Source organism: Neovison vison, chromosome 9 (assembly GCF_020171115.1).
Source record: "Neovison vison isolate M4711 chromosome 9, ASM_NN_V1, whole genome shotgun sequence".
NCBI lineage: Eukaryota > Metazoa > Chordata > Mammalia > Carnivora > Mustelidae > Neogale > Neogale vison.
Window position 1 is genome coordinate 33801149 of NC_058099.1, and position 25291 is coordinate 33826439.

The 25291-nt window shown below is 44.2% G+C and overlaps 1 protein-coding gene across 5 annotated transcripts; it reads left to right on the forward strand.

Moving 5' to 3' along the window:
• Positions 1-5317: 5317 nt before the first annotated feature.
• SLC25A51 (solute carrier family 25 member 51) lies at positions 5318-24738 on the forward strand. 5 transcript variants are annotated; one of them, XM_044265310.1, is made up of 4 exons: positions 5318-5395; positions 8981-9064; positions 10805-10955; positions 20463-24738. In XM_044265310.1, the coding sequence occupies exon 4, from the start codon at positions 20504-20506 to the stop codon at positions 21395-21397; it is 894 nt and encodes a 297-aa protein (XP_044121245.1). In that variant the 5' UTR covers positions 5318-5395; positions 8981-9064; positions 10805-10955; positions 20463-20503; the 3' UTR covers positions 21398-24738. The 5 variants fall into 5 exon arrangements, with proteins under 5 accessions (XP_044121245.1, XP_044121246.1, XP_044121244.1 ...); XM_044265309.1 differs by lacking the exon at positions 5318-5395 and adding an exon at positions 5797-5959; XM_044265308.1 differs by lacking the exon at positions 5318-5395 and adding an exon at positions 6247-6343.
• Positions 24739-25291: the final 553 nt, after the last annotated feature.

Below are 25291 nucleotides of genomic sequence, written 5' to 3' on the forward strand. Positions count from 1 at the left end.
TGTGTTTGTATTTCACAAGTATGTGTCACTTAAATACCCAGTAAGGTGTTCCATGATCCCACCCAGAGGTCAGCAACCGTTCTGAGCCCAGAGAGCTACTAGAGATGTGCCTGGGACAAAGCAAAGTTGGGGGACAGGAACAAGGTCGGGGAGGATGAGAAGCCTGGTGTCTCTTTTCTTACACACTCCTTCCCATCCTGTGTTTATTCTGGAGGCCACTTTATTTAAATTTTAGTCATGAGGGCGCCTGGGTGGCTCAGTGGGTTAAAGCTTCTGCCTTCGGCTCAGGTCATCATCCCAGGGTCCTGGGACGGAGCCCCGCATCAGGCTCTCTGCTCAGCAGGGAGCCTGCTTCCTCCTCTCTCTCTCTCTCTCTCTCTGCCTACTTGTGATCTCTGTCTGTCAAATAAACAAATAAAATCTTAAAAATAAATAAATAAATAAATAAATAAATTTTAGTCATGATTTGTAGGTCACCTCTTCCAGGTAGCTTTCCCTGATTGCAGCCAGTGCATTTTCATTCTCCTATGGACACTCATAGAACTTGGTATGTGCCTGTCTCAAGTGCTGAGTGTTTCTCCTTAGGACCAGACCCCAGTTTCCCCTCTGGGCACATGCTCTTTCACTCACACCTTCTTGGGCTCTGCAGGCCCCTGCGTTTTGAACTTTAGGTCACTGTTATGGGTCAGGATATCCATGCAGAGCTGTTGTTCCCCAAAACTGCCTGAGAAGAATCACCTGGGACTTGTTTTAAATGTACACAGGCCAACTGGCCTCTCCCCTCAAGGTTCTGGTTTCCTCATAGGTCTGCCTTGGGACTGGGGATGTATTCACCAACCTTCCACGACCTAGAATCTAGTTTTTCAATTGTAAAGTGCATACAGATCACTTGAGCTCAATAATACAGATACTCGTGTCCTAGGTCTGAGGCAGGCCAGGAAGAATAATTTCAAACCCGCCCCCTGGGTGGGGGGATGTGGGGGCTGCAGGTCCAGGACCCTAGGTTATTCTCATCTTTAGGCCTGCTGGAGAAGCCAGGATTTGGGGCTGTTCTCAACCGCAACCTCAGCACACACAGGTAGCTTTTGAAATCTACTAAGATCGCAACAAACAAACAAAAAACCCCACAAACTACACTTAAGGTCCAGATCCCTCTACAGACCAATTTAAATCAGATTCACTCAGGGTTTCGGTTTGGTTTTTAAAGTTTCGAATGATCAGGTGCTGAGGCTCCCTGATTTAGTGGGTCCCTACCAGCACGGAAATAAATTAATGGAATAGAGCATCCCATGGACTTGTGGGCTACAACCTTTGACTCGATTCTGTGCAGCTCATGTGAGTTGCTAAACCAATGCGGGTCTGAAAATGAGTGCAGAAGCGAGGACGTCCTGGAGTTCACAGAGCAGCCATGGGGACAGACAGACTGAGGGAATTTGAGGACACCCTGGCTCCCCCCCCACCCGCCACCACCACTCTGGGACTGACAGCACAGTGGGGGAGCTCTGCAGCATCAGGCCATGAGGTCACGGTCAGGGAAAGCAGCAACAAGCCTGTGGATCGCTGAGCTATGAAAAGGGAACAGGACTTTGTCACAAAGTGGGCAGGGCCTTCGGAGCACAGAGGACGAAAAGTACGCAGTTTGGAGGTGTGTGAAAGAACACAGCAGGTTCGGGGAAGGGAACTGGCAGCAGTTGGCCTTGTGTCTGGGGCCTGGGGGTGTGAAGGGGAGCAGGAGAGATAGGCCCAGATGATTGCAGGGGCCTGGGGAATGGGAGCTGAAGAGAAAGGAAGGTCACTGACCCCTTGCTAGGAAATGACTGCAGGTGACTTTATCTTGGCTCACAGTAGCCAAGACACCCCTGGCAGATTGTGTAAAGCTTTTTTTGTGGACATAAGGGCCCATGGAGCCTGAGGGCACTAGACAACTTTCTAGAAAGCATTTGGCAGAAACGGATTTGGGGGGGGTTGCTGGGCAGAAGGAGAGTAGAGGGTACTTAAGCAAAGGTCCATCCTATGTCCCCTTTCCTGGGACTCCAGACCCTCTTGGGCAAACACCCTTTTTTCCAAGCACTGAGTTGGAGGGCCAGAAACAAGGCAGACAGCTCTACCCTAGTGAGCTGGCGGTGGGGAAAGGATTCACCCTCACAAATGACTATAACATAGGGCAGGGGCTTGGAAATGCCCCAAAATTTGTGCTATGGGAAGACAGAAGCAAAAGCCATTGATTTTTCTTGGGTCAGAGAAGGCTCTTCTGAGAAGGTGAAGAGCCTTGAAAGGTTAATATGTTTAATTGGTGAAGAGCTGAGGCACCTGGGTGGCTTCGTCGGTTAAGCATCCAACTCATGATTTCGGCTCAGGTCATGATCTCAGGGTTGTGAAATGGAGCCCTGTGTTGAACTCTGCGCTGGGTGTGGAGGCTGCTTAAGATTCTCCCTCTCTGTCTCTCTCTCTTCCCCTCCCTACCCTCTCTGCCTCTCTCTCAAATTAATAAATAAATCTGTATTATTTTATTTTATTTTTTTAAAAAATTTAAAGACTTTATTTTTTTTTTGTCAGAGAGAGAGAGAGAGAGCACAAGTAGGGGGAGCCGCAGGCAGAGGGAGAAGCAGACTCCCCGCTGAGCAGGGAGCCCAACGTGGGGGTCCAGGACCCTGGGATCATGACCTGAGCTGAAGGCAGACGCTCAACCGACTGAGCCACCCAGGTGTTCCAATAAATAAATCTTTAAAAAAAAATTGGTGAAGAGTCCATGGTAAAAGGCGTGGAAGAGACTTAAGGTACTAAAGATTTACAAAACACTGAGAGACTGCACACGGCTGAGGTACAGAATGTCGTCAGTTGTGAGGTGGACAAACAGGCAGAGGGGCTGGACACAGATCAGCCTACAGGCCAACTTAAGAAGCTTAGGTTGGGGAGGCAAGAGGGAACTATTGGAGGGTTTGTTTTTTTTTAAGATTTTATTTATTTATTTGACACAGAGATAGATCACAAGTAGGCAGAGAGCCAGGCAGAGAGGGGGTGGGGAGAAGGCCCCCTGCCAAACAGAGAGCCCGACGCAGGGCTCCATCCCAGGACCCTGGGATCATGACCCCAGCCGAAGGCCCAACCCACTGAGCCACCCAGCACCCTCCCCCCAAGGTTTTTAACTTGAGGAGTGAGGTGGTCAAAGGTAGGTTCTAATATCCTCTAGGATCTGATCAGACTGGAAGCTGGAGGTATGGAGAATAGTTTAAGGGGCTGAAGAATGAAAGAATTGGTAGATGAAGATGGAAAAATGAAAAGCTAACTCAATGAATCCTGAATCAGAAAAGAGAAGGTTTTGAGTTCCAACCTTTATATGTCCAAGAAGAACCAGTTAAGGGCCTGGGGGTTTCTGACTAAGAACTAAGAGCTGGAGGGGCAGAGGCCTCCACGGTGGCCTGCAGCGTGACAGAAACAGACTGATGCAGCTCCAAACACATGTGTTCCTGTTGGTCTGGGAGTTCCTCACTCCTTCGAGTCTGTTGTGCCCCAAGTGTATATTCAGTTTCAATTTTTGCCTCCTCTTCAGGTTTTACCACAGGAGACTAAGTCTGCTCTAAACTGGAATGAATGATTTATGCATCTGAACACTCTGGATGCCTGCCTGATGTATTTGGTTTTCTAATAATACATCTGAACAGGAATTCACACAAGACAGGGCAAACATAATTTTGAGGTGAACGCCCTTCCCCAACTGTTGCCCCATTTATCATTCCAAACCATCGTGTGACCTTGTCATCATCCTGTGGAGCCCCGAATCTATCCCTGCACTCTAATTAGATGCCAAGTGCCTCCGTCTTGACAGTCAAGATTTGCTCTATCAGACCCTACCACCTGACCTTTACAATCTTATCTCCTGCTACTGTGACTTTCTCCACTGGTCCAAATTCCAGTCACTCAACCAAAGCCCACTTCAAACACTTCCTACCCTATGAAGCCATCTCTGGTTCCCCTCGAAAAGGAGCAAGGCCCTTCACTTTTCCAAATTTCCAGAGTCTTCTGTTTTTATATACCTCATTAGACTCTAAGATTCCCCAGGGGAGCTTGGACATGAACATCGGCACACAGCAGGTGCCTTGGGGGACTTCGCTTAAATGAGGTGGCATGTTCTCCCACATCCCAAACAGCAGTTAAACAGGCCAGCTCAAGCACACCAAATTTTGGAGTCGATATCTCTAAAGTGCTGTCTGGGCAAGTGGGCAGGGAAAGCCACCCCCCCTGGAGCCAATCTCTGACACATGCCTCTTGCACTAACCCCAGCGAAGTGCATTTCCTTCACACGCATTTCACCAGCCTCCTGAAGGCTCCTCCTCTCCGGGCTGACCTTTCTGTTTCCTTCAACTCCTCACACCTGCTGTGTGCCTTTCAGTTTAGGAGTTAGAGTCACGTCATTATTCCTGACAAGGATGTGATGTGATGCTGACAAGGGCCAAAGGATGCATGCAAAGCCGGCATTGTATTTCAGACAGGTACTCGGGGCTGAGGAACCAATGACTTGTCCAAGGTCACTCCCAGAAGCGTCAGCACTATTACTTCACCTAAGCCTTCCATTTCCTAGTGCAATAGAGTCCAACACCTGCAAACTGTCTGAGGTTGAAAGGAAAGACACTTTAAAAGTGCTTGTATGGGTGTACCTGGGTGGTCCAGTCTGATAAGCGGCTACTTTCAACCTGGGTCCTGGGATCAAGCCCTGCATCAGGCTCCCCCGGCTCAGCGGGGAGCTGCTTCTCCCCCTGCCTGCTGCTCTGCCTGCTTGTGCTCACTCGCTTTCTAACTCTCTCTGTCAAATAAAATCTTTAAAAAATAATTTTTAAGTTATTTGTATGTCCCAAATCATACACAAGTGTTCCTCTGCGGCCTGCGGTACCGGTAGCGGAAAAAGGCCACTCGGAGGGTTTGATAAAATCTAACCACGGCTACAAAGGGGAGCCAGAAAAGGCACTTTCAGGTTTTTAGCGTTTGCCACCCACAACTGTTAACTCCGGCTGGCACTCCCCCAGGCTGCACGCTGGAGAACGCGTTGACTAGTTGTGGCAAGGCAAGGCCACCGTACGGCGCCAAGAGACCTGTGCTCTGGTTAGCGGAGCCCCGGTGCCTTACGACAGGTGTGCTGGGTTACGCTACACCTGCCCCGTGGATGCCAAGGGCACTGGGTCGGGGTCACCTGATTCTGCGGGTTTAGGCAGAGGCGGCGCGGCGGCCTCTGCCTCACGTGATCCGACTCGGGCAGCGTCGAGCGCGTCACCCTACGCCCCGCGCACTCGCTCGGTCAAGGTCTGCGCCTGCGCGGCCGCTGCTCGCCGGCTCGCCGACCTGCGGGCTGGCGGCTACCGGGCGCGGACCCGGGCGCGCAGCCGGGTGCCCGCTGCTATGGGTGAGTGCGGCGGGCTGGCGGCACGGGCCTTCCCCCCGGCCTGTACGCTGAAGGAGGGTCTGAGGAGGCCGCCCGGCCCCGGCCCCCTGGCGCAGCCAATGGGGCCCACTCCTCTCCGCGCTCCCGGGCGCTCCCGCGCGCGCCCTCCCGGGTGGGGCCCACAGCCGCAGGAGCCGCAGAGGGCGGCGCTCCCGCACAGGGTGGTTCTACGCCCCCGCGGCTCCCGGCTCCCCCACCAGCCGCCTGGCTTCGCGGGGCTCCGCGGGGCGCCGTCTGGCTGCCGGAGCGGGCCTTTCCTGCGAAGAAGGTTGTGCGTTCATCGGACGCGCCCCTGCTGGGGAGGTGCCTCCCGCAGCGCACGAACCGGAGGGCGGGCAGGGCTGGGCTTTGCCTGCGCCCGGGGGCGGGCGGCGCTGGGACGGCGGAAGGCCCCTGCCCTCCCGCGGGTTTGGGATTCCGGGCCCCCTGAGCCTGTTCCCTGTCGGAGACGGAAGGGGCCTCGGAGATCCCACCCAACCCCCGCCCCTCTTATCCCAGACTGGGGAAATGGACGCCCGGAGGGCGGTAAGTCTAGTCACTGCCGGGCGGTGCTTATTCAGCGACACCATGTTGCATCGCGTTGTGAGAAACTCAATTGTACAAGGCTTTCTGGGGGCGGGCAGGCGGGCGGTGTTGTTCTTCGTTAATCTCTGTATTGATTATTTACCACTGAGCGTAGCTAGATAGAGTTTGTCGATGCCTTAGCTCTATTTACCCTTTGGGCATAACCTTTATTTTGCCCCGTCAGCTATACTCAGCTGGTCTTAATTCCCATCCTCTGTTTCTCTACATGTAAGAAGTGAAACAGAAGTCCTGGAAGTATATGGCTAGTGACCTTGCCAGTTAGAGTCTTCTCCACCCTTGCTTGGAAAGGATTCAATAAAATCAAAAGGTGCTAGAGCTGGTCAGGTGGGTATCCCAATGGTTCCAGAGCACAGGTTAGGCACTTTTGATCTGGAGTCACCGTTCATCTAAAGAAAAAAATCACAAGTTGTTAACCCCTGAGTGGAGGTATTTGGTTTGTCCTTTGACAGATTAAGCCCAGAAAATTGACTTTTTAAATTAGGGACGTTGCTTTGAGTATAGTAGCAAGATAGTGTCATAACTAGGACTGGAACCCAGACTGATCTTGTTCTCATTGCTGACTCAGACCTGCTGACTTGTGGGAGTTCATATCCTTTGAGAATTACATTTGCCTTCCCCCCAGTTCTTGCACAAAGACCTTTGTGCTGGGATCACATCTAGGTCTAGCTTATCCACCTGGGCTGTAAATTACAGTGAGTATTTAGACTTTACACTATTTAATTATGCCACAAAAGTTTGATACTTGTAGTTGCTTGAAAGTCAACTTATTAACTGTGCTTCTTACTGTTCACAGAGTTAGAGTGTTTCAGGTAACAAACAGTTTAAAATTATGGTAAATAAGTTTTGCAGTGACAAAGAATTATCCATGTTAAGGAATTTAAATACAGAGATCAGTTTAGTAAAGAAATTTAGTTGTGTTCACAGTATAGATAAACATATAAAATTCTAAACTCCATTGCCACAGAATACTATGCACACTGTCCTTGCTTCTGTTGCCAAATTAAGAATCTATTCATACCATCCTGGTGTGTGGGATGAAACTAGAGGGAAAGCTTTATTTATTTATTTTCTTTCCACATGTGCTTTCTTCGAAGACGTCACAAGTCTCAGGAGGTTAAAATGTAGAGGGAAAGTTTTAAATCTGTGAAGTCTAGGAGGGTTTCATTACTTTCCTTTTTCTATGCCCAGGCCAATTTTTAAAAATTTGAGACTTTAAATGTACAGTGATTTTTTTCTTTTTTTTTTTTTAAGAGCAAGAGGCAAGATTACACAAGGTTTGTGGTTGGGTAGGGGGTTGTGGCAGAGGGAGAGGGAGAAGAATGCTCCCTGCTGAGCAGGGAGCCAAATCTGGGGCTCTATCCCAGTACCCAAAGGCAGATGCCAAACTGGCTGAGCTACCCAGGCACCTATACGGTGATGTCAGAATATCTTAAAATAATTGAATATACGGGTCAGTAAATGGCTAACTTGTGCTAGCCATAGTTTTCTGTTTAATAACAGTCTCATTATTACAAACAGCCATGGCAAGCTAGCTGAAGTAACTTTAATTTGTAAAATTTTGGGAAGTAAGTTATTCCAATAAAAATTAAAAGTGAACATGGACAAAATTTTGTAGGTCGGGTATACAAATAACTTAGTTTGAATGGTTTGCAGGTGGTACCTTTAGAATTTAAAATTGTATTTATTCAGTATGTAAATGACATATCTTACATTCATAAGTTGTCACAATGTGGTATTATATAATCATATATACATTAACCGGAGTATTGTTGATTTTATCATTCTGTAGTCCTGAGATTGAAGGAAAGCAAAGCATTACATAGATACAAAGCATTTGTATGCTAAGCTGTTTTAAAATGTTGGTTAATCTTAGATTGGCAAGTCTGGTTCTAATAAGAGTTCTTAAATTCATGTCTGTTAGCTGAAATAGCAAGAAGTAAGGATGTAGAAGACTAAGTGATTAACCCAGCTCTACCCTGGCAGACTTGTTTTTAAGCATCTTCAGAGTTCCTTTTTTTTTTTTTTTTTTAACTAAAAATGCCATTGGCGAAAAAAAGAAAAATAAATTAAAATGCCATTGGTTTCTTTAACTGGTTTAGAGCAAAAAATGTAACAGGCAGGTGTGTTTTAAATCGAAAAGCTGGGGGCCACCTGGGTGGCTCAGTGCGTTAAAGCCTCTGCCTTCAGCTCAGGTCATGATCTCAGGGTCCTGGGATCGAGCCCCGCATCGGGCTCTCTGCTCAGCCGGGAGCCTGTTTCCCCTCTGTCTCTGGCTGCTGCTCAGCCTACTTGTGATCTCTCCCTCTCTGTCAAATAAATAAATAAAATCTTTAAAAAAAAAAAAAAATAAATCGAAAAGCTGTGGGTGGTTTTTACCCCCCAATTCTCTCCCAAGTCAGATAAATACATACCCACAGAAATGGTGTGTGAGGGAAAGCTGTCATACATGAGAAGTGTATCCTGAGTAAGGAGAACTGCTGTTGAAACAGGAATTAACATAATAAAGTCAGCAATGGGTTAACAGTTTTAAAAACTGATTCTTCAGGGTGCCTGGCTGACTCAGTGGATCCTGCAACTTTTAATCTTGGGGTTGTGAGTTTAAGCTTCATGTTGGGTGTAGTGATTACTTTAAAAAAATCATAAAAATAATTGTGTCTTCAAATGCCACATGGCACAATGCCATACTGTATAAACTACTGAGAGACTGCTGTGTAGGAAGGAGGCAGTCTGTACGGCTTTTAGCAAAAATGCTTTTCCAGAAAAGCAAATCAAAACGATGCAGTCAGCAGATCAAGGAAGCTATAGCTAGATATCAGAACTACGGCTTCTCATATCTGTGCCAGAAGATCCTATTTATCCAAAATGGACTAAAATTGCAGGACGAAACAGGGACTTTTAAAAAACATTTCTTTATCCATTTTAAGTTCTCTGCTTCTCCTCCCCCGCCCCCCTGCATTTCAGATTGATCTAGCAGAAAGATGGCTGCCATTGGCTATTTTAGTTTTCTTTCCATGGCAAGACTGTCATGGTGCCTGGATATTTCAGGTTTGTATGCTTCTCTTACCATTGTTCTGTTGTTGGCAAAAACACTTAGTAATGGACTTAATGTAACTGGTTTGCTGCTGCTGCTGCTTTATTCTCCCGCTTCAGGGTGTTTTTATCTCACATCTTTTGAGGCTAGAGCATAGTTGCCAAATTTTAGGATCTATCCTTGTATGATCTTCCTGTGGGTCACCAGAAAGATGCTCTTCTCCTGAGCATAAATAAAGGATATGATAAGACACACAAAGCCAAAACAGGTTCTGGTTCTGGAGCTGAGCATATATAATCCCAAATGTCAAAGAAACAGGAGATGATGAAGCAACCATCTGACCAAAATTCTTTGAGTATCTAAAAAGTATTATATATTTTTAATATTTTATTTATTTGATAGAGATCACAAATAGGCAGAGAGGCAGGCAAAGAGAGGAGGAAGCAGGCTCCCTGCAGAGCAGAGAGCCCGATGCGGGGCTCCATCACAGGACCCTGAGATCATGACCTGAGCTGAAGGCAGAGGCTTTAACCCACTGAGCCACCCAGGCGCCCCTTAAAAAGTAATATTAAAAAGTTTTGCTCAAAGGAAAATACGTCACCTTAAACACTCAAAAATTAAGAAAAAAAATAAAAATAAGCACCCAACTTAAGAAATTAGACTGTAAAAAACCTAGACAAAACAGGAGAAAAGAGATAAGAGGAAAACAAATTTAAAAACCGAAAATAGTAAAACTAGTAACTTCAAGAGCTGTTTTTTCTGTCTGGCATGGGAGGAATATAAATTTGACAAACTGGCTGCTCAAGAAAAAAGGGAACAGAAGTACAAAGACTAGAAGGTTTTTTTTGTTGTTTTGTTTTGTTTTTAAGATTTTATTGGGGCGCCTGGGTGGTTCAGTGGGTTAAGCCGCTGCCTTCGGCTCAGGTCATGATCTCAGGGTCCTGGGATCGAGTCCCGGATCGGGCTCTGCTCAGCAGGAAGCCTGCTTCCTTCTCTCTCTCTCTGCCTGCCTCTCTATCTACTTGTGATTTCTCTCTGTCAAATAAATAAAATCTTTAAAAAATAAAAAAAAAATAAAAAAAATTAAGATTTTATTTATTTGTTCATGAGGGACAGAGAGAGAGGCAGGGGTAGATGCAGGCTCCCCACTGAGCAGAGAGCCTGATGAGGGACTCAATCTCAGGACCCTGGAATCATGACCTGAGCCGAAGGCAGTTGCTTAACCATCTGAGCCACCCAGGTGCCCCTAGAAGTTGTTGTTGTTGTTTTAAAGATTTTATTCATTTGACAGAGAGATCACAAGTAGGCAGAGAGGCAGGCAGAGAGAGATGTAGAAACAGACTCCCCGTGGAGCAGAGAGCCCAATGTGGGGCTTGATCCCAGGACCCTGGGATCATGACCTGAGCTGAAGGCAGAGGCTTTAACCCACTGAGCCACCAAGGTGCCCCAGTACTTGTTTAAAAAAAAAAAAAAAAAATACTTCTAGGGATGCCTGGATGGCTCAGTGGGTTAAGCCTCTGCCTTCAGCTCAGGTCATGATCCCAGGGTCCTGGGATCAAGCCCCACATTGGGCTCTTTGCTCTACAGGGAGCTTGCTTCCTCCTCTCTCTCTCTCTGCCTGCCTCTCTGCCTACTTGTGATCACTGTCTGTCAAATAAATAAATAAAATCTTTAAAAAAATAAAAAATAAATAAAAACAACAAGTACTATGTAAGACTATATAAATAAACCAGAACTTTTTTTTTTTTTTTAAGGAACTGCAGTATAAAAATTGACTGTGGAGGAAAGAACCTAACAGACCAGTAACAATGGAAGAAATTGAGAAAGTTATCAAAAAGCTACCATCCCCCAAAACACCAGGCCCAGATGGTGTTACAGGTGAAGTCCTTTAACTTGAAGGAAAAGGTAATTTTGATAAGGTTTAAATTTTACACCCGCCTTGGGAAGGAAAAGTGACAGATTGTTTTTACAGAGCTAATGGAACATGGACGCCTGAACTTGGTATGAGATAGTAATAAAATTAAAAATTTGGTATGTTCTAGTGATGTGAAACTTTAAAATAAAATATGAGCAAATGGTATCTAGTAATATATTAAAAAAAATATTTCACCATGGCCAAGGAGTATTCATACCCATGTTATGAGAGCAATTAATTAACAAGAAATAATGCTAACATATACACCAAATAAATGCATTAGAGAATAATAATAATAATAGGCCATCCTTGTTGAGCACCTTTAGTGCTCTAGAGTATTCTGGATATTGTACAAGTAGTAACACAAATGACTGAGCCAACCTATGAGGTAGGTAGCATCTTTATTTTATAAATGAGGAAATTAAGCCGTAGAGACATTGAGAAGCTTGAAGAAGGTCACACAGTGGATCCGTGCTGGAGCCAGGATTTGAATTGAGGCTGTTAGCTGCATCTCAAAAATGTTATGCTGGTTCTGTCTCTAGTATTCATATGGTCATCTCCGTAGCTTCCTAAAAGCATTTGACCAAAGTTCCTGATTGAGTGGTGGTGGGAGGGGTTGAAGGTGGTTGAATTTCAGTAAAACAGGAATAAATGTGTTTGCCCTTCCCATGTTTGAAAACTCTCTAAGCCCTTATCAGGTGATCATTGGTATTAGAAAAATGGAATGTAAAAAAAAAAAAAGAAAAAGAAAAATGGAATGTAATTTTAATGGGAAACATAATTTCCTGATAAATAGCAGGGGAAAGGGGCTAACATTATAATAGAAGATATACTAATTCTTAGGATGAATGCAGAATGAAGTTCTGGGGGTTTTAAGGTAGCTTATCCAATGAAATTAGTGATAGCACTGGAAAGACATGCTTACTTAGTATTTGTAGCACAATCCTAAATATGGGTAGGCATAGATGGTGAACGGGGAAGGTTACTTCCTGTGGGTACAGATTTTGTAGGGACAAGTTCAGTGAACATTGTTGTGTCATGATGATCTATTTCCCTATGTAAACTTGAAACTGCTAGGACTTGGATTATTAATCCTCTGATGACAACTTTCTGTTCTCACACCAGAGGCCAGTGTTATACCTCATAGTAATTCCTAGCAAAGTTCCCATACACGTCAAAAATAAAAGGATATTCACTATTACTATTATTTAATTTGTCCAGGAAATATTTGCAAATCTAGTAATATAAAGGTACATATTATAGTGGAGAAGTCAGAATTATTTGTGGTATTTTATGTAGTAGAAGCTAAAGCAAACCAGTCCAAAAATGAGAAATTGCAAGAGGATTTGGTAAGTTGGCTGATTGTAACCTTAATACATAAGAATTGGTAGCTTTTTCATATGCAGACAATAAACAGTTCAAAAGTGAATAGGAAGGAAAAGGCCCGTTCATAATAGCAACTGAAAAGATAAAATACCTAGAGGTAGGAAATATTCAAGATCTGGGGGGCACCTGGGTGGCTCAGTCAGTTGAGCCTCTGTTTCTTGATTTCTGCTTAGATCATGATCTGAGTCCTGAGATATTCAATAGGGCTCTGTGCTCAGTGGAGTCCGCTGCTCTCCTCCTCCTCCCTCACCCCCTGTCAGTACTACACGCGCTCTTTCAAATCTTTTTTTTTTTTTTAAGATTTTATTTGTTTATTTGACAGAGATCACAAGTAGGCAGAGAGGCAGGCAGAGGAGGAAGCAGGCTTCCTGCTGAGCAGAGCCCGATGCGGGGCTCTATCCCAGGACCCTGGAATCATGACCTGAGCCGAAGGCAGAGGCTTTAACCCACTGAGCCACCCAGGCACCCCTCTTTGAAATCTTAAAACAGAAATTCAAGGGGCGCCTGGGTGGCCCAATGGGTTAAGCCTCTGCCTTCAGCTCAGATCATGATCTTAGGGTCCTGGGATCGAGCCCTGCATCGGGCTCTTTGATCTGCAGGGAGCCTGCTTCCTCCTCTTTCTCTGCCTGCCTCTCTGCCTACTAGTAATCTCTCTCTGTCTGTCAAATAAATAAATAAAATCTTTTTTAAAAAATAAAAAGACTATTAAAAAAAAGAAATTCAAGATCTGTATGAAAAATTTTTCAAATTCTACCAAGCTTTGCAAAAGGACCCAAGTAAATAGGAAGACATATTCCTATGAAATATGGTTTGATGTTGGAAAACTGACAGGTCTTTTCATTTATCTGTGAAGTCACTTTCTCTATAAGATAACAAGAATTTTTGGAGGAATATGACAGAGATACACTAAAGTTTATCAGGATAAGTCTGCGATCCAAGAAAATTGCTAGTTCTGAGAAGAGTGTGGGGAAGCGCTACAACATGGTGACACGCGTCCTAGCGCTGTAGCAGGTCCGAGCAGGGTTGGTGCTCCAGAAGCGCTGGGCTGCTGGCGGAGCAGAGCTGGTGGAGACACACATGCATGCGCCCACGGGTATTTGGATGCTGCTCACCCGTCACTTCCAGAGGCAGGCTCTTCTCTTTGCCTCACTCCTTACACTGAAATTTCCAGAGAGATTCCCGTATGGCTGGTAAATGAAACCGTGAAGCTTGTAGAGGGAAGCGTGAGTTACTCCATACTTTTAGCGTAATGAGGGCCTTCGGAGGATGTTATAAAGCCTAGAAGCCAAGATTGTAGACTTAATATCCAAATTAAGAACTTCAGTATCACAAAAATGATAAAGTAGGAAAAGTATTTGCCAAAATTTGATTACTAGAACCAGGAATGGTTTTCTTCATATATGAAGAAATTTTACAAATCAGAAAAGTTTTTTCTGCCTGTTAGAAATACGGATAACATGGGGCGCCTGGGTGGTTCAGTGGGTTAAGCCGCTGCCTTCGGCTCGGGTCATGATCTCAGAGTCCTGGGATCGAGTCCCGAATCGGGCTCTCTGCTCAGCAGGGAGCCTGCTTCCCCCCCCCCCCCCGCCTGCCTCTCTGCCTGCTTGTGATTTCTCTCTCTGTCAAATAAATAAATAAAATAAAATAAAATAAAGAAATATGGATAACATGAAAATTTATAGTAAAAGAAGTTCAAATGATCAAAAATGAAAAAATGCTGTAGTTTTTTTTTTTTAAGCAGGCCCCTCTGCTGAGCAGGGAGCCTAGCACCAGGCTGATCCAAGGATGCTGGGATCATGACCTGAGCTGAAGGCAGATGCTTAAAACTGACTGAGCCACCCAGATACCTCAAAACGCTGTATTTTAATCAGAAAGTTTAAATGACAAATTCTAATCAGATGATGCTGGAAACAGTGGGGGCCCTGGTACTGGCATAGGTATAATGGAAGTATACATCCTCGTAAGTTCTGGGGTAGCTTCGAGTAGCTATCAAATTTAAATGTATTACTCTTTGAGCCAGCAGTGCCATTCTGAGGATTTATCCTACAGATAAACTTGGAAGAGTTCACCCAAGCAAGGTATAGGTAGGTATAAGGTTGCCCAGAGCAGCATTCTTTAAAAAAAAAAAAAAAAAAAGCCAAACCCAAACAGAAAAACAGGTACCAAAATAGGAGATAGAATAAATTGCATATAGTATGTCCATTTGGTAGAGTATTACACAGTCATTCCAAATACTGGGGTATCTCCATGCCGTTATTAGAAGATAACAATGCATTAGGAGTGTCACTGGTGGCAGGCTGACTGGTAAAGAGGCTTTCCCACAGTGGGGCTAGACACGGAGAGCCCTGAGGGCAGTGAGCCTGGAGTGGGGAGATGTGTGTGTATTTAATTGATTTACAACTTTATTTTCTCTTAAAATCTTTTTAAAATGTTTATTATTAATGTGTCATTTTTCCCTAAAAAAATAATGTTTCTTTTGTGAATTTTCATTGAAATGACTCATTTGTTTATTGGATCCATAAGCAGCCCAACTCCAAGGAATCTAGCTGAGTTGAGCATCTTGGTGACGTCATAATCTTTTTTTTTTTTTTTTTTTTTTTAATGCATTTGAGAGAGAGAAGGAGCATGAGAAGGGGAGGGTCAAAGGAAGAAGCAGACTCCCCCCTGAGCAGGGAGCCTGATGTGGGACTCAGTCCCAGGACTCCGGGATCATGACCTGAGCCGAAGGCAGTCTCTTAACAAACTGAGCCACCCAGGCGCCCCTCATTGTTCTAATACCTGCCAAGATGAGGAAGAATTCCTGTCTCTGAGCTAGGCTTTACTTTGATCATTTATACTGCAGAGGAACACATTTTCAGAACACCAGGGAACAATTTTTCCTGCCCCTTTAAACTGATTCACGGTAGTGCTGAGCAGCTTTCAGCCCTAAGTCCCGCTGCTCCCAGCGCTCTGCCCAAGGGGAGAGCGTGTTCCCTGTGAACAGAGTGGCGCCCGGAGGTGATGTGGCTCCCCCAGCTTGTGGGGGCGGACAGTGAAACTTTGCACCCCGGCACTGTCAAGTTGTGTTGGTGTAGCCAGGCGACTTAGTGGCAAGGAACGTTTGCTGACCCCTTTCAGGACCTTCCTTCTGACAGGGTTTGGGCCAGCAGTGGTTTTCTAGTCACAGTTTTTCTCAGAGAGCAAGTTTATCATTTCTAATAGCAACCTGGACCAAGCCAGCTGGAACTCCAACAGAACAAAGAAACTTTGGGCCAGAGTGTTCAATGATACATTTTCTTCTTCGTGTGGTCTATCTTGTGGGAAGAGGACACACAGACCCCGGTGTGACATACTTAAGGAAAACAGCTTGTTTCCATTTGCTTCTCATGAGAAAGGAAAAAAAAAACCCCAGTATGGAGCAGTGTCAGCCGGTCTTGGGATCTTCCTGAGGGTCTCGTGATGCCGGTTCAAGCCTGCTTTCCTGTTGTCCTCTGCCACCCACCCATCTTCCACCTACATTCTGCTCTACAGAACATATTTGAGTAATTTCTCGAGAACTCAGATCTGCTGCGCCTCTGACTCAGGACTGACACTTAAGCCTGCGCTGCCACTGTCAGCTGAATGTGCTTCTGCCCACACGTCCTATCCCGCCCTGTCCCTGTCTCCAGACAGCTAGTTAATGACCCCTTTCTCTGTGGGGGGCCTTTATACACTTGGTGCATATTTCCGTGCTCACATTTATTGTTCTGTAGTCTATCGTTTACATGTCCTGTCTCCCCGGAGGCCCAGTTCTCATTTATCTCTAATCTCTGACAGGGCAGTGCCTTTGAATTTAATTTTCTTAGTATGCTAAGAGGCCAGTGTAAAAGCAGACAAAGAGGGGCGCCTGGGTGGCTCAGTGGGTTAAAGCCTCTGCCTTCAGCTCAGGTCATGATCCCAGGGTCCTGGGATCGAGCCCCACGTCGGGCTCTCTGCTCACCAGAGAGCCTGCTTCCCTTCCTCTCTCTCTGCCTGCCTCTCTGCCTGCTTGTGATCTCTGTCTGTTGAATAAATAAATTTTAAAAAAAAAAGCAGACAAAGAGGAAGAAGTCCCCAACAAAAAAGCAAATGAAGGTCGTCTTGACAGTGTTATCCTGTAAGTCTGAATGAAACAGAAAAAAAAAAATATTTTATGAAGATTTTATTTATTTATTTGGCAGAGAGAAAGCACAAGCAGGGGGAGCGGCAGGTAGAGGGAGCAGGGAAGCAGGCTTCCTGATGGCGGGGCTTGATCCCAGGACCCTGGGATCATGACCTGAACCGAAGGCAGATGCTGAGCCACCCAGGTGCCCCAGTACTCTTTTAATATCTATATGACATCCCATCAGGTGGATACATCTTCATTTATTTAGTGGGCCTTTTACTGTTGAGCATTTAGTTTTTATTCAGTACTTCTCAAGAGCGTTGTTGTGACTGTCACCTAGTTGAATCTTTGTGTACATCTTGTGTGAGTAACTATTTCCATAGGCTGTACTCCTAGAATGGAGTTGCAGATGTGTGTTTCGTATTGGCTCTTACGTATCTGTGGCTCCTGTAGACATAAGCTCCCCAGGAACTGATTTCTCGGATTCTTTTCTGTGCTTCAGCTGTGCACTGCACTTTTTATTTTTTTTAGACAGTGCGAGTGCACAGACAGGGAGAGCAACACGGAGAGGGAGAGGCAGAGGCAGGTTCCTGCTGAACAAGAACCCGGATGTGGGGCTCAATTGCAGGCCCTTGGGATCATGACCTGAGATAAAGGCAGACACTTAACCCACTGAGCCACCCAGGTGCCCCTGGCCTGCACTTCATAGTGTTTACATTTTAACATCTTTTGTCCTGAATGCTCAATAGTTGATGTGTGAAACTATACCCATTAAGCAAAAACTCCCTGTTCCCCCTTCCCCAGGCTCCTGGCAACTACCATTCTGCTTTCTGTCTATATGAATTGGACTGTTCTAGGTACTTCATGTAAGTGAAATCATACAGTACTTGTCCTTTTATGACTGCTTTATTTTACTTAATGTCCTCAGGGTTCACCCCTGTCCTAGCATATAACACAACTTCCTTATCCACATAGTTTTCCACTGTCTGTGTATATACCATGTCTTGTTGAACGTGTCATGCGGCAGTGGCCTTTGTGTTGCTGCCACCTCTTGGCTGTTGTGAATTGCACTGCTGCGGAGTGCGTGTGTGCCTCGTGAGACCCTGCTTTCAGTTCTTAACGGAAACATTCCTGCAAATGAGACTGCTGAGTCCTGTTAGTACTGTTGTAAGTTTCTGTAGAACTGCCGCTCTAGTTTAGTGGCTGCACCATTTTACATTGTCACCAACAGTGCACAGGGACACTGAGCTGCTCCACAGCTCCGCCTACGCTTGTTATTTTCTGTTTGTTTGTTTTTAATAGTAACTATCCTAATGATCTCATTGTGCTTTTGATTTGCATTTCTCTGTTGATTGATGTCGAGCATCTTTTCAAAGGGCTGTTGGCATCTGAGTGTGTTTAACAGTTTTTTGGTAGTGGGTTTGTTTGTTTTTTTTTTTTTGAGATTTTATTTATTTGACAGAGAGACACAGTGAGAGAGGGAACACAATCACAGGGAGTGGGAGAGGGAGAAGCAGGCTCCCCACTGAGCAGGGAACCTGATGGGGGGGGCTCAATCCCAGGACCCTGGGATCATGACCTGGGCAGAAGGACTGAGCCACCCAGTTGCCCCAAGGTGTTTTTTGTTTCTGTTTTTGTTTTTTAGATTTCATTTATTTGAGAGAGAAAGGGAGAAAAAGCATGAATGGGGGAGGGGCCACGGGAAGGAGGGAGAAGCAGACTCCCTATTGAGCAGGGAGCCCAAAGCGACGGGGAAGCTCAGCGTGATTCGGAGCTTGATCCCAGGACCCCAAGATCATGTCCTTTGTGACCTGAGCTGAAGGCAGCTGACTAAGCCACACAGGCATCCCTGTTTTACAGTTTTGTAGATTTCTTTCATGTCTGGCTTAAAAGATGGGTGGAGTTCTGTATTTTCTTTTATCTCTCCTTTGGAGAAATGGCTATTCCAGTCCTTTGCTCATTTTTTAGTCAGGATATTTTTTTATTGAGTGGTCTCATAAATGTGGTGTACTGTTGAGGAAGTAAAAGCAGCTTAAAAATATTTAGCCTATTGGGGGCCCTAAGTGGCTCAGTTGGTGGAACATGGACTCTTGCTCTTGGGGTAGTGAGTTTGAGTGCCATGTTGGGTTTAGAGATCCCTTAAAATAACCTTTAAAAAAAATACATAGCTTGTTCTAAGATACAATAAAATTGCCATGCTGTCCCCCAGTAAAGCTTATTTCTGGGCTGTAGGATTGTTCTGGATGATCCAGCTGTTTAGATCCTTTGGAGAAAATCAGACTTAGATGTCTGGCAACAGGATAGCCTTGCCATTTTAAGGATGCTGGCGTGTTCTGGGGGAGGACTTTACCTTCGTTTTACTCTGAGCTAAGCCCGAGGGTGTAGGCTTCAGATCTTCAGCATCTGATAGAGCCGCTTTGTCGGGGCAGCCTTCCAGAGTCACCGCCATCCTTTGGTGCAGTCGTGGGAATGTGCACCCCTGTAGTCAGACTTACAGTGCCAGCTCCACTTACTTTCTGTACCTCAGACAAAAGAGAGCATTGGTGTTTTCATTGGTAACAGTGGGAAAATACAGTGTATAGTACATACCTGCAAGCCTCCCTTGACTCTGTTCTTCCAGTCTCTACCTCCCAAGGTGCATGTTCAGTGTCCCTTATGCACAGCATGTATCTGTCATACAAGGTATGTACACTGTGGGGTACTCGTTTACCTTGCCAGTCTCCTGTTACATTGTGAGACATTGTGAGTTCCTTACCTTTTTTTTTTTTTTTTTAAAGATTCTTTCTTATTTGAGAGAGAATATGAACAGGGGTGAGGGATGGCGGGGAGTCTGCTTCTCCTCGATGACCAGGGAGGCCAATATGGGGCTCAATCCTGGTTTGTCAGGATCATGACCTGAGCTGAAGGCAGGTGCTTAACTGACGAGCCACCCAGGTCCCCGTGAGTTCCTTGCTTTTAAATCTCTAGCACTTGGCAAAGGGCCTAGTCCAGAGTTGACACTAAGTGAGTTTTAGTGAACAGAATGAATGAATGCATATTTTGTTAGTTTATTTCTCAAGGGAAGACTGAATCTTTTTCAGAAAGATAATGGTATAGACCATTATGTAGTGTAGTACGTATGAATTAGTCTAGTAGTTCTCAAATTTTTTGGTATCAGGACCCCTTTACACTTAAAAATTATTGTGGACCCTAAAGAGCCTTTATTTATCTGGATAAGTATTTATGGTCTTAGAAATCTAAATTTTAAAAGATTAATTCACTTTATGTATTTATTTTAAAATAATAATGTATAATTATTTAAATTAGAAATTATAATTTTTAAAATTTTATAAATTATTATAAATTATAATTTATAAATTCATATGCGTTTATTTAAAATTTGTGTATGTATTAACTCCTGCATGGTCAGGGGAGAGGGGAGGGGCAGAGGGAAAGAGAGAAGGAGAGGGTCAAGCAGATTCCACCTTGAATGCAGAGCTAGAGGCAGGGCCTGATTCTGTGACCCTGACATCGTGATATGAGTCAGAATGAAGAGTCGGACACTCAACCTGCTCAACTGACTGAGCCACCAGGTGCCCCTAATTTGCTTTAAAATAACATGTTAACATAGACAACACATTTTCATGAAAAATAATTATTTTCCAAAAAATTAATGAGAAGAGTGTGTTTTCCCATTTTGCAGGTCTGTGTGATGTCTGGTGTAAAAGATAGGTGGGGTCCCGGATTTGCTTCTGCATTGTGTGTGGTGAGAAGTTGTTCTGGTTAAAGTAGATGCAGAAAATCCAGCTTCACACAGATACGTGGCTAGAAAAGGAAAGACCTGCTGGACCCCTGCAAGGGTATCCGGGACCTCGAGGGGCCCTCTGAAAAGACCATCACAATTACTGATGTAGTCTAACAGGGAAAATGTAATAGTGTCCAGTAATTAAAGGTTTAAGGAATAAGGAAACATTCCACATGTTTAACCCTGTCCGTGATGGCTGACCTGCTGTCGTTTTCTTATTTGTAGGTTAAAAATACCCTTCATGAAGAAGAAAGATCTTAAGCAACATGGTGGATTCAGAAGCTCATGAAAAAAGGCCGCCCATCCTGACATCTTCAAAACAAGACCTGTCACCTCATATCGCAAATGTTGGGGAGATGAAGCATTACTTGTGTGGCTGCTGTGCAGCTTTCAACAATGTAGCCATCACATTTCCCATTCAGAAGGTGCTCTTCCGGCAGCAGCTGTATGGGATCAAAACCCGGGACGCGGTGCTCCAGTTGCGGAGGGATGGCTTCCGAAACTTGTACCGGGGCATCCTGCCCCCACTGATGCAGAAGACGACGACGCTGGCGCTCATGTTTGGGCTCTACGAGGACTTATCTTGCCTTCTCCGCAAGCACGTCCGTACCCCCGAGTTTGCGACCCGCAGTGTGGCCGCAGTGCTTGCAGGGACGACAGAAGCAATTTTCACTCCATTGGAAAGAGTTCAGACATTACTTCAAGACCACAAGCATCATGACAAATTTACAAACACTTACCACGCTTTCAGGGCACTCAGATGCCATGGAATTAGAGAGTATTATCGAGGCTTGGTACCTGTTCTTTTCCGTAATGGATTCAGCAATGTCCTTTTCTTTGGCCTTCGAGGTCCCATTAAGGAGCATCTGCCTACTGCCACGACTCACAGTGCTCATCTGGTCAATGATTTTATCTGTGGAGGTCTGTTGGGTGCCATGTTGGGAATCTTGTTTTTCCCAGTTAATGTCGTGAAGACTCGCATGCAGTCTCAGATTGGTGGGGAGTTTCAGTCTTTTCCCAAGGTTTTCCAGAAAATCTGGCTAGAGCGGGACAGGAAGCTGACGAATCTTTTCAGAGGTGCTCACCTGAATTACCATCGCTCCCTCATCTCTTGGGGCATAATCAATGCAACTTATGAGTTCTTGTTAAAGATTATATGAAAGAAACCATCAGTTAAGTGCCATTTGTTAACTGAATAGACCTACGAAGAATGCAGTTTTGGCCTGGTTTCTAATTGGCCAAATACAAGTTGGTGTCATAAGTTCAGGGCACAATGAATTATGGGCAAAGTTGTTTTCTTGAAGCACCAACAAATTCAGAATAAAAGGTTCTAATAGGAAAATTTAAGGGGTTCTTGGTTTTGTTTTTTCATTATTATCCGAGAACTTGAGGCTAATTGCCTGGTTAAGAGCTGTTTCCCTGACTGCTTTTGACAAGGAAAACAGCCACGGTATGATTCTTTTTCCCAAAAGTCTTTAAAATCTTCCGTATTGAAATGTCAGTGGCCATGAGCAGCCAGAGAAAAGGCTCTTAGAGCCATGTGAATTCTCAGGCTTCCTTCTCTTAACTCCATTTCTTGCTTCTCTGCTTTTAGGAGGAGTTACAAAGGATAGTCTTCGTTAAACATAAGCATATACATGTAGGACAGACAGCAGAAGAGAACAGCTTAATAGGTGTAGGCTTTTTATGATAAATTGCTTATATTTTGAAACTAAGTACCTGTTTGGATAGTCCTCATCTAGACTACTCAGACATGGTGTGGCAGAACCAAGCAGCTAGTCCAAGCTCCCATTTTCCTGTCTTGCTTGGAAGGTTTTGTGTTTAGTTCTGAGTGTGACCTTAAACGCTTCCCAAATCCCCTTATGTTAATTTCACTTATTTCATTGCCAAAACATGGGGAGACTTACCTTTCGTTACAGGCATTTCTTCCTGTGAAGAAATTTCATATTAATTGCAAACTCTGGTTAATTCAGTTTCTTTGATTAATTGTTGCCAACTTCATGAAGAGATTTGGGAGATTGGGGAGTGTTTTTTCTTTGAGCTGTAGTTTGTCATATCGAAGTATCCTGCTTTCTTAAAACTCGCTTTAAAAAAAAAAACACTTCTATAAGATTGTATTTTGGAAGTCTATTAATGGGATTCTAGATTTCTCTCTCCTGGCTTTTAAGCATTACAGAAGGGGAGAAAACAAATCTCAGGATAGCTTTCCCCCCAGTATTAGCTTTTTTATTTGAGTCTTGAAATAGAGACATCTATTAAGATTTTTACATTTGGGAACCCAGTTTTATCATTTTATCATTAAAACAGTAAGACAGTTTGAGATAAGATCAAAATAAAGATATTTGTTGGGTTAATTTTAAATGCTACTAGTTCGTAATAGCTGGATAGCATACTCATCCCTTGCTTGATAGAGAAAAACTTGTCAAAGGAATCGGATTTTAAAATATTTTTTCCAGATCGATGAAGCAAAATCCCTGTCTTTACCAACTGAATAATTAATAAAACTTGAAACATTCTAGAAAAGTAGTTTATCAGTCTTTTAAAAATCCACATCTGTAAATACGTAGTTATGATTGCTTGCCAGCATCTGACATGGCAGAGTAGTTTGGTTTCTTATTACCAGTTTTTCATCATTCTGGGTAATTGCATATGAATATGTGCACACAATGACCAAAATAAAATCAGGGTCTCGGTAGTTTACTCAGTTTCTGGGCAGATAGTCCAAAAGCAATGTTTACCTCTAAATGCAATATGGTTGGTCAAATAAGCATCCTTCCAACCATCAAGGACTGGGAAGCAACATCAAGGACTGGTCAGGCACTAATGAGGCTCAGTAGCTTTACAACAGCCCTTTTGAAAATGTGTTGGAAATGGCAGTTTACTTTGGAAACCAAGATGCAGAGGTGAGGATTTCAGAAAGCAAGGATTTGACACCAAATAAACGTGAGTAACATCATGAGTAGCATCCTTTGGCTTGTTGAATAGTCTGGCTTTGAAGCGGGTTGAGTTGGGGGGGTCGGTATGGGAAATGAATGACAAAGGCACGTGAGGTCTGGTGGTGCTTGGCCCCTGGCCCACCATAGCTTGTGGCAGGTGAGTTAGCCTGGGGTCATGCCCTGAGGATGGGCTTCCTTTTGTCTATTAATACACTCCTGTGAGGTGACAGATAACCCAAGTTCTAAAGCACTTCTGTGAAATACAAGTGAGAATTTGAAAAGGGGATGCTTTGGTTTCTGCAATGGCAAACTTGTGGCGTTTAAAAACAACAAATATTTTTAATGTTTTTAACTCATACTTGGATTTCTTTGTCACTTTTTACAGCTTTTGGAGACCAAACTGTAAATACATTACCAGGGATGGTTTTGTGTTGTCCTATAGACTTCTTAAATTTGACAAAAAATTTGAACAGAACTTGCTTGTGGTAGCCAACAGCTTTGTCTGAATCTTAAAAGAAGTCAAAATGTGTTATATAATGAGATCCTAACCACTTGTTTTTACCTTCGGTGTGAATTAGTAGTAATTTTGAAAAGGCAAACGTGACTGAATAACTTTACCTGAAGAGCTTTAAAAGTGGCCTTTCTGTTACATATGTGGCACAGACGGCTTACGAGCTCGGGGCCCTTGGCCCTGCCTCCCGTACTTCATCTCTGACGCCACCAGAGATGTCTTACGGATTCTGTATCTAACATGCTTAGGGTGGTAAGAGCCCTCAGGACTGCATCACAGAGTAAACACAACCTCTCCGAGGCGGCAGATCTGTGTGTCTTTGTTTCATTTGTGGCTGGAGACAGTCAATGTTCTTGTCTCAGTAGTCAATATTCATCTTACCTTATGGTTGGTTATGTAATCGCCTGCTATATATTGTAAGCTGTGCAATAAAACAGAATTGTGTATCTGGAATCCCCTTTGGAGACGTGACATTTCCTAGCTCGATGCCATTGGTAGTGCACTGTTCTCACGCTGTGCGAACATAGACTCATGGGTGGCAGACCACACGTGCAGAATGGGACCTGGAGGGCTTTCTGGGGCCGCTGACCGTGCCGTGTGGGGAAATGGCAGGTCCGAGCAGTTGAAGTTCGAGAGACGAGTGTGGTCCAAGTGAAGGCAAGGCAGGAGATCACGTGGGAAAGAAGGGTGAGCGCTCAGACTCGATCTCCTTTCAATTAAAATACTCTTTGTTTTCTTGTATGTATAAATGCGTATCCAAGATCTAACAGGCGTTCACCTTAAGTTTGAGGATTTTTCATCTTTAATATTTTTAATGCCGTCTTTTTGCTTGATAGTATTTGCTTGCCTAAATGGCTCCCAGATTGTGGGGGAGTCTCCACTTTGTTTTTTGGGGGGTTTTTTAAGTTTCATTATTAAAAGTGGTTAAGCACACAAAGCTGTTTATGTTTAATATTTTTTGAGTTTTGTGACTGACTTTAAATGAAACATGTTAAAAGTGTCAGTTAACATTCTTTTGGTAATTCTGTTTGGAATAAAGTTGTTTTTATTTTCAGTCCATTCTATTTGGTCTTCTCTTGTGGTTGGGTTATGGTTACTAGCACTTTTGTGGTTTGTCTTTTTGTTGAGAAAACATTTAGCATATTACTTCCAACTCTTCAGCAACTTCCTCTGGTAACTTTGCAGGTAGAATAGCCCCTCATTGATCCATCTTACTGGGTCAGGAGGAGTTCCAGATTTTTCTCAAATGAAGTAAACTTTTCTCTACTGACTATAAACTTAATTAGTATATTCAGTTTATTAATAACTTACGTGGTATAGTGTACCTTCAGGTCATGTTTACCCCCAAGCTAAATGATCTGGATGTTGTGCTTTTTGAGGGTTTTTTTTTTTTTTCTACTTTTAACTTAATAACTGTTCCTTTCTGTTAGAAGGCTGACATTATGTCAGCCTGCTGTTTACACGTTAAATTTTAAGGTGCCCCTGGACTCAAGGGACTGTTGAGGCTGTCTGATGAGGACCAGCAGGTGAGGGAGCGATTGGCTTCAGGCTTGGAAAACAACAGTTTGGGGTTGGAATTAGTCATAAACGTGAATATCCTGAACTTT

What these genes read in the sequence shown, in the direction of transcription:
- SLC25A51 (XM_044265310.1), top strand. Translation starts at nt 20,504, where the DNA reads ATGGTGGATTCAGAAGCTCATGAAAAAAGGCCGCCCATCCTGACATCT.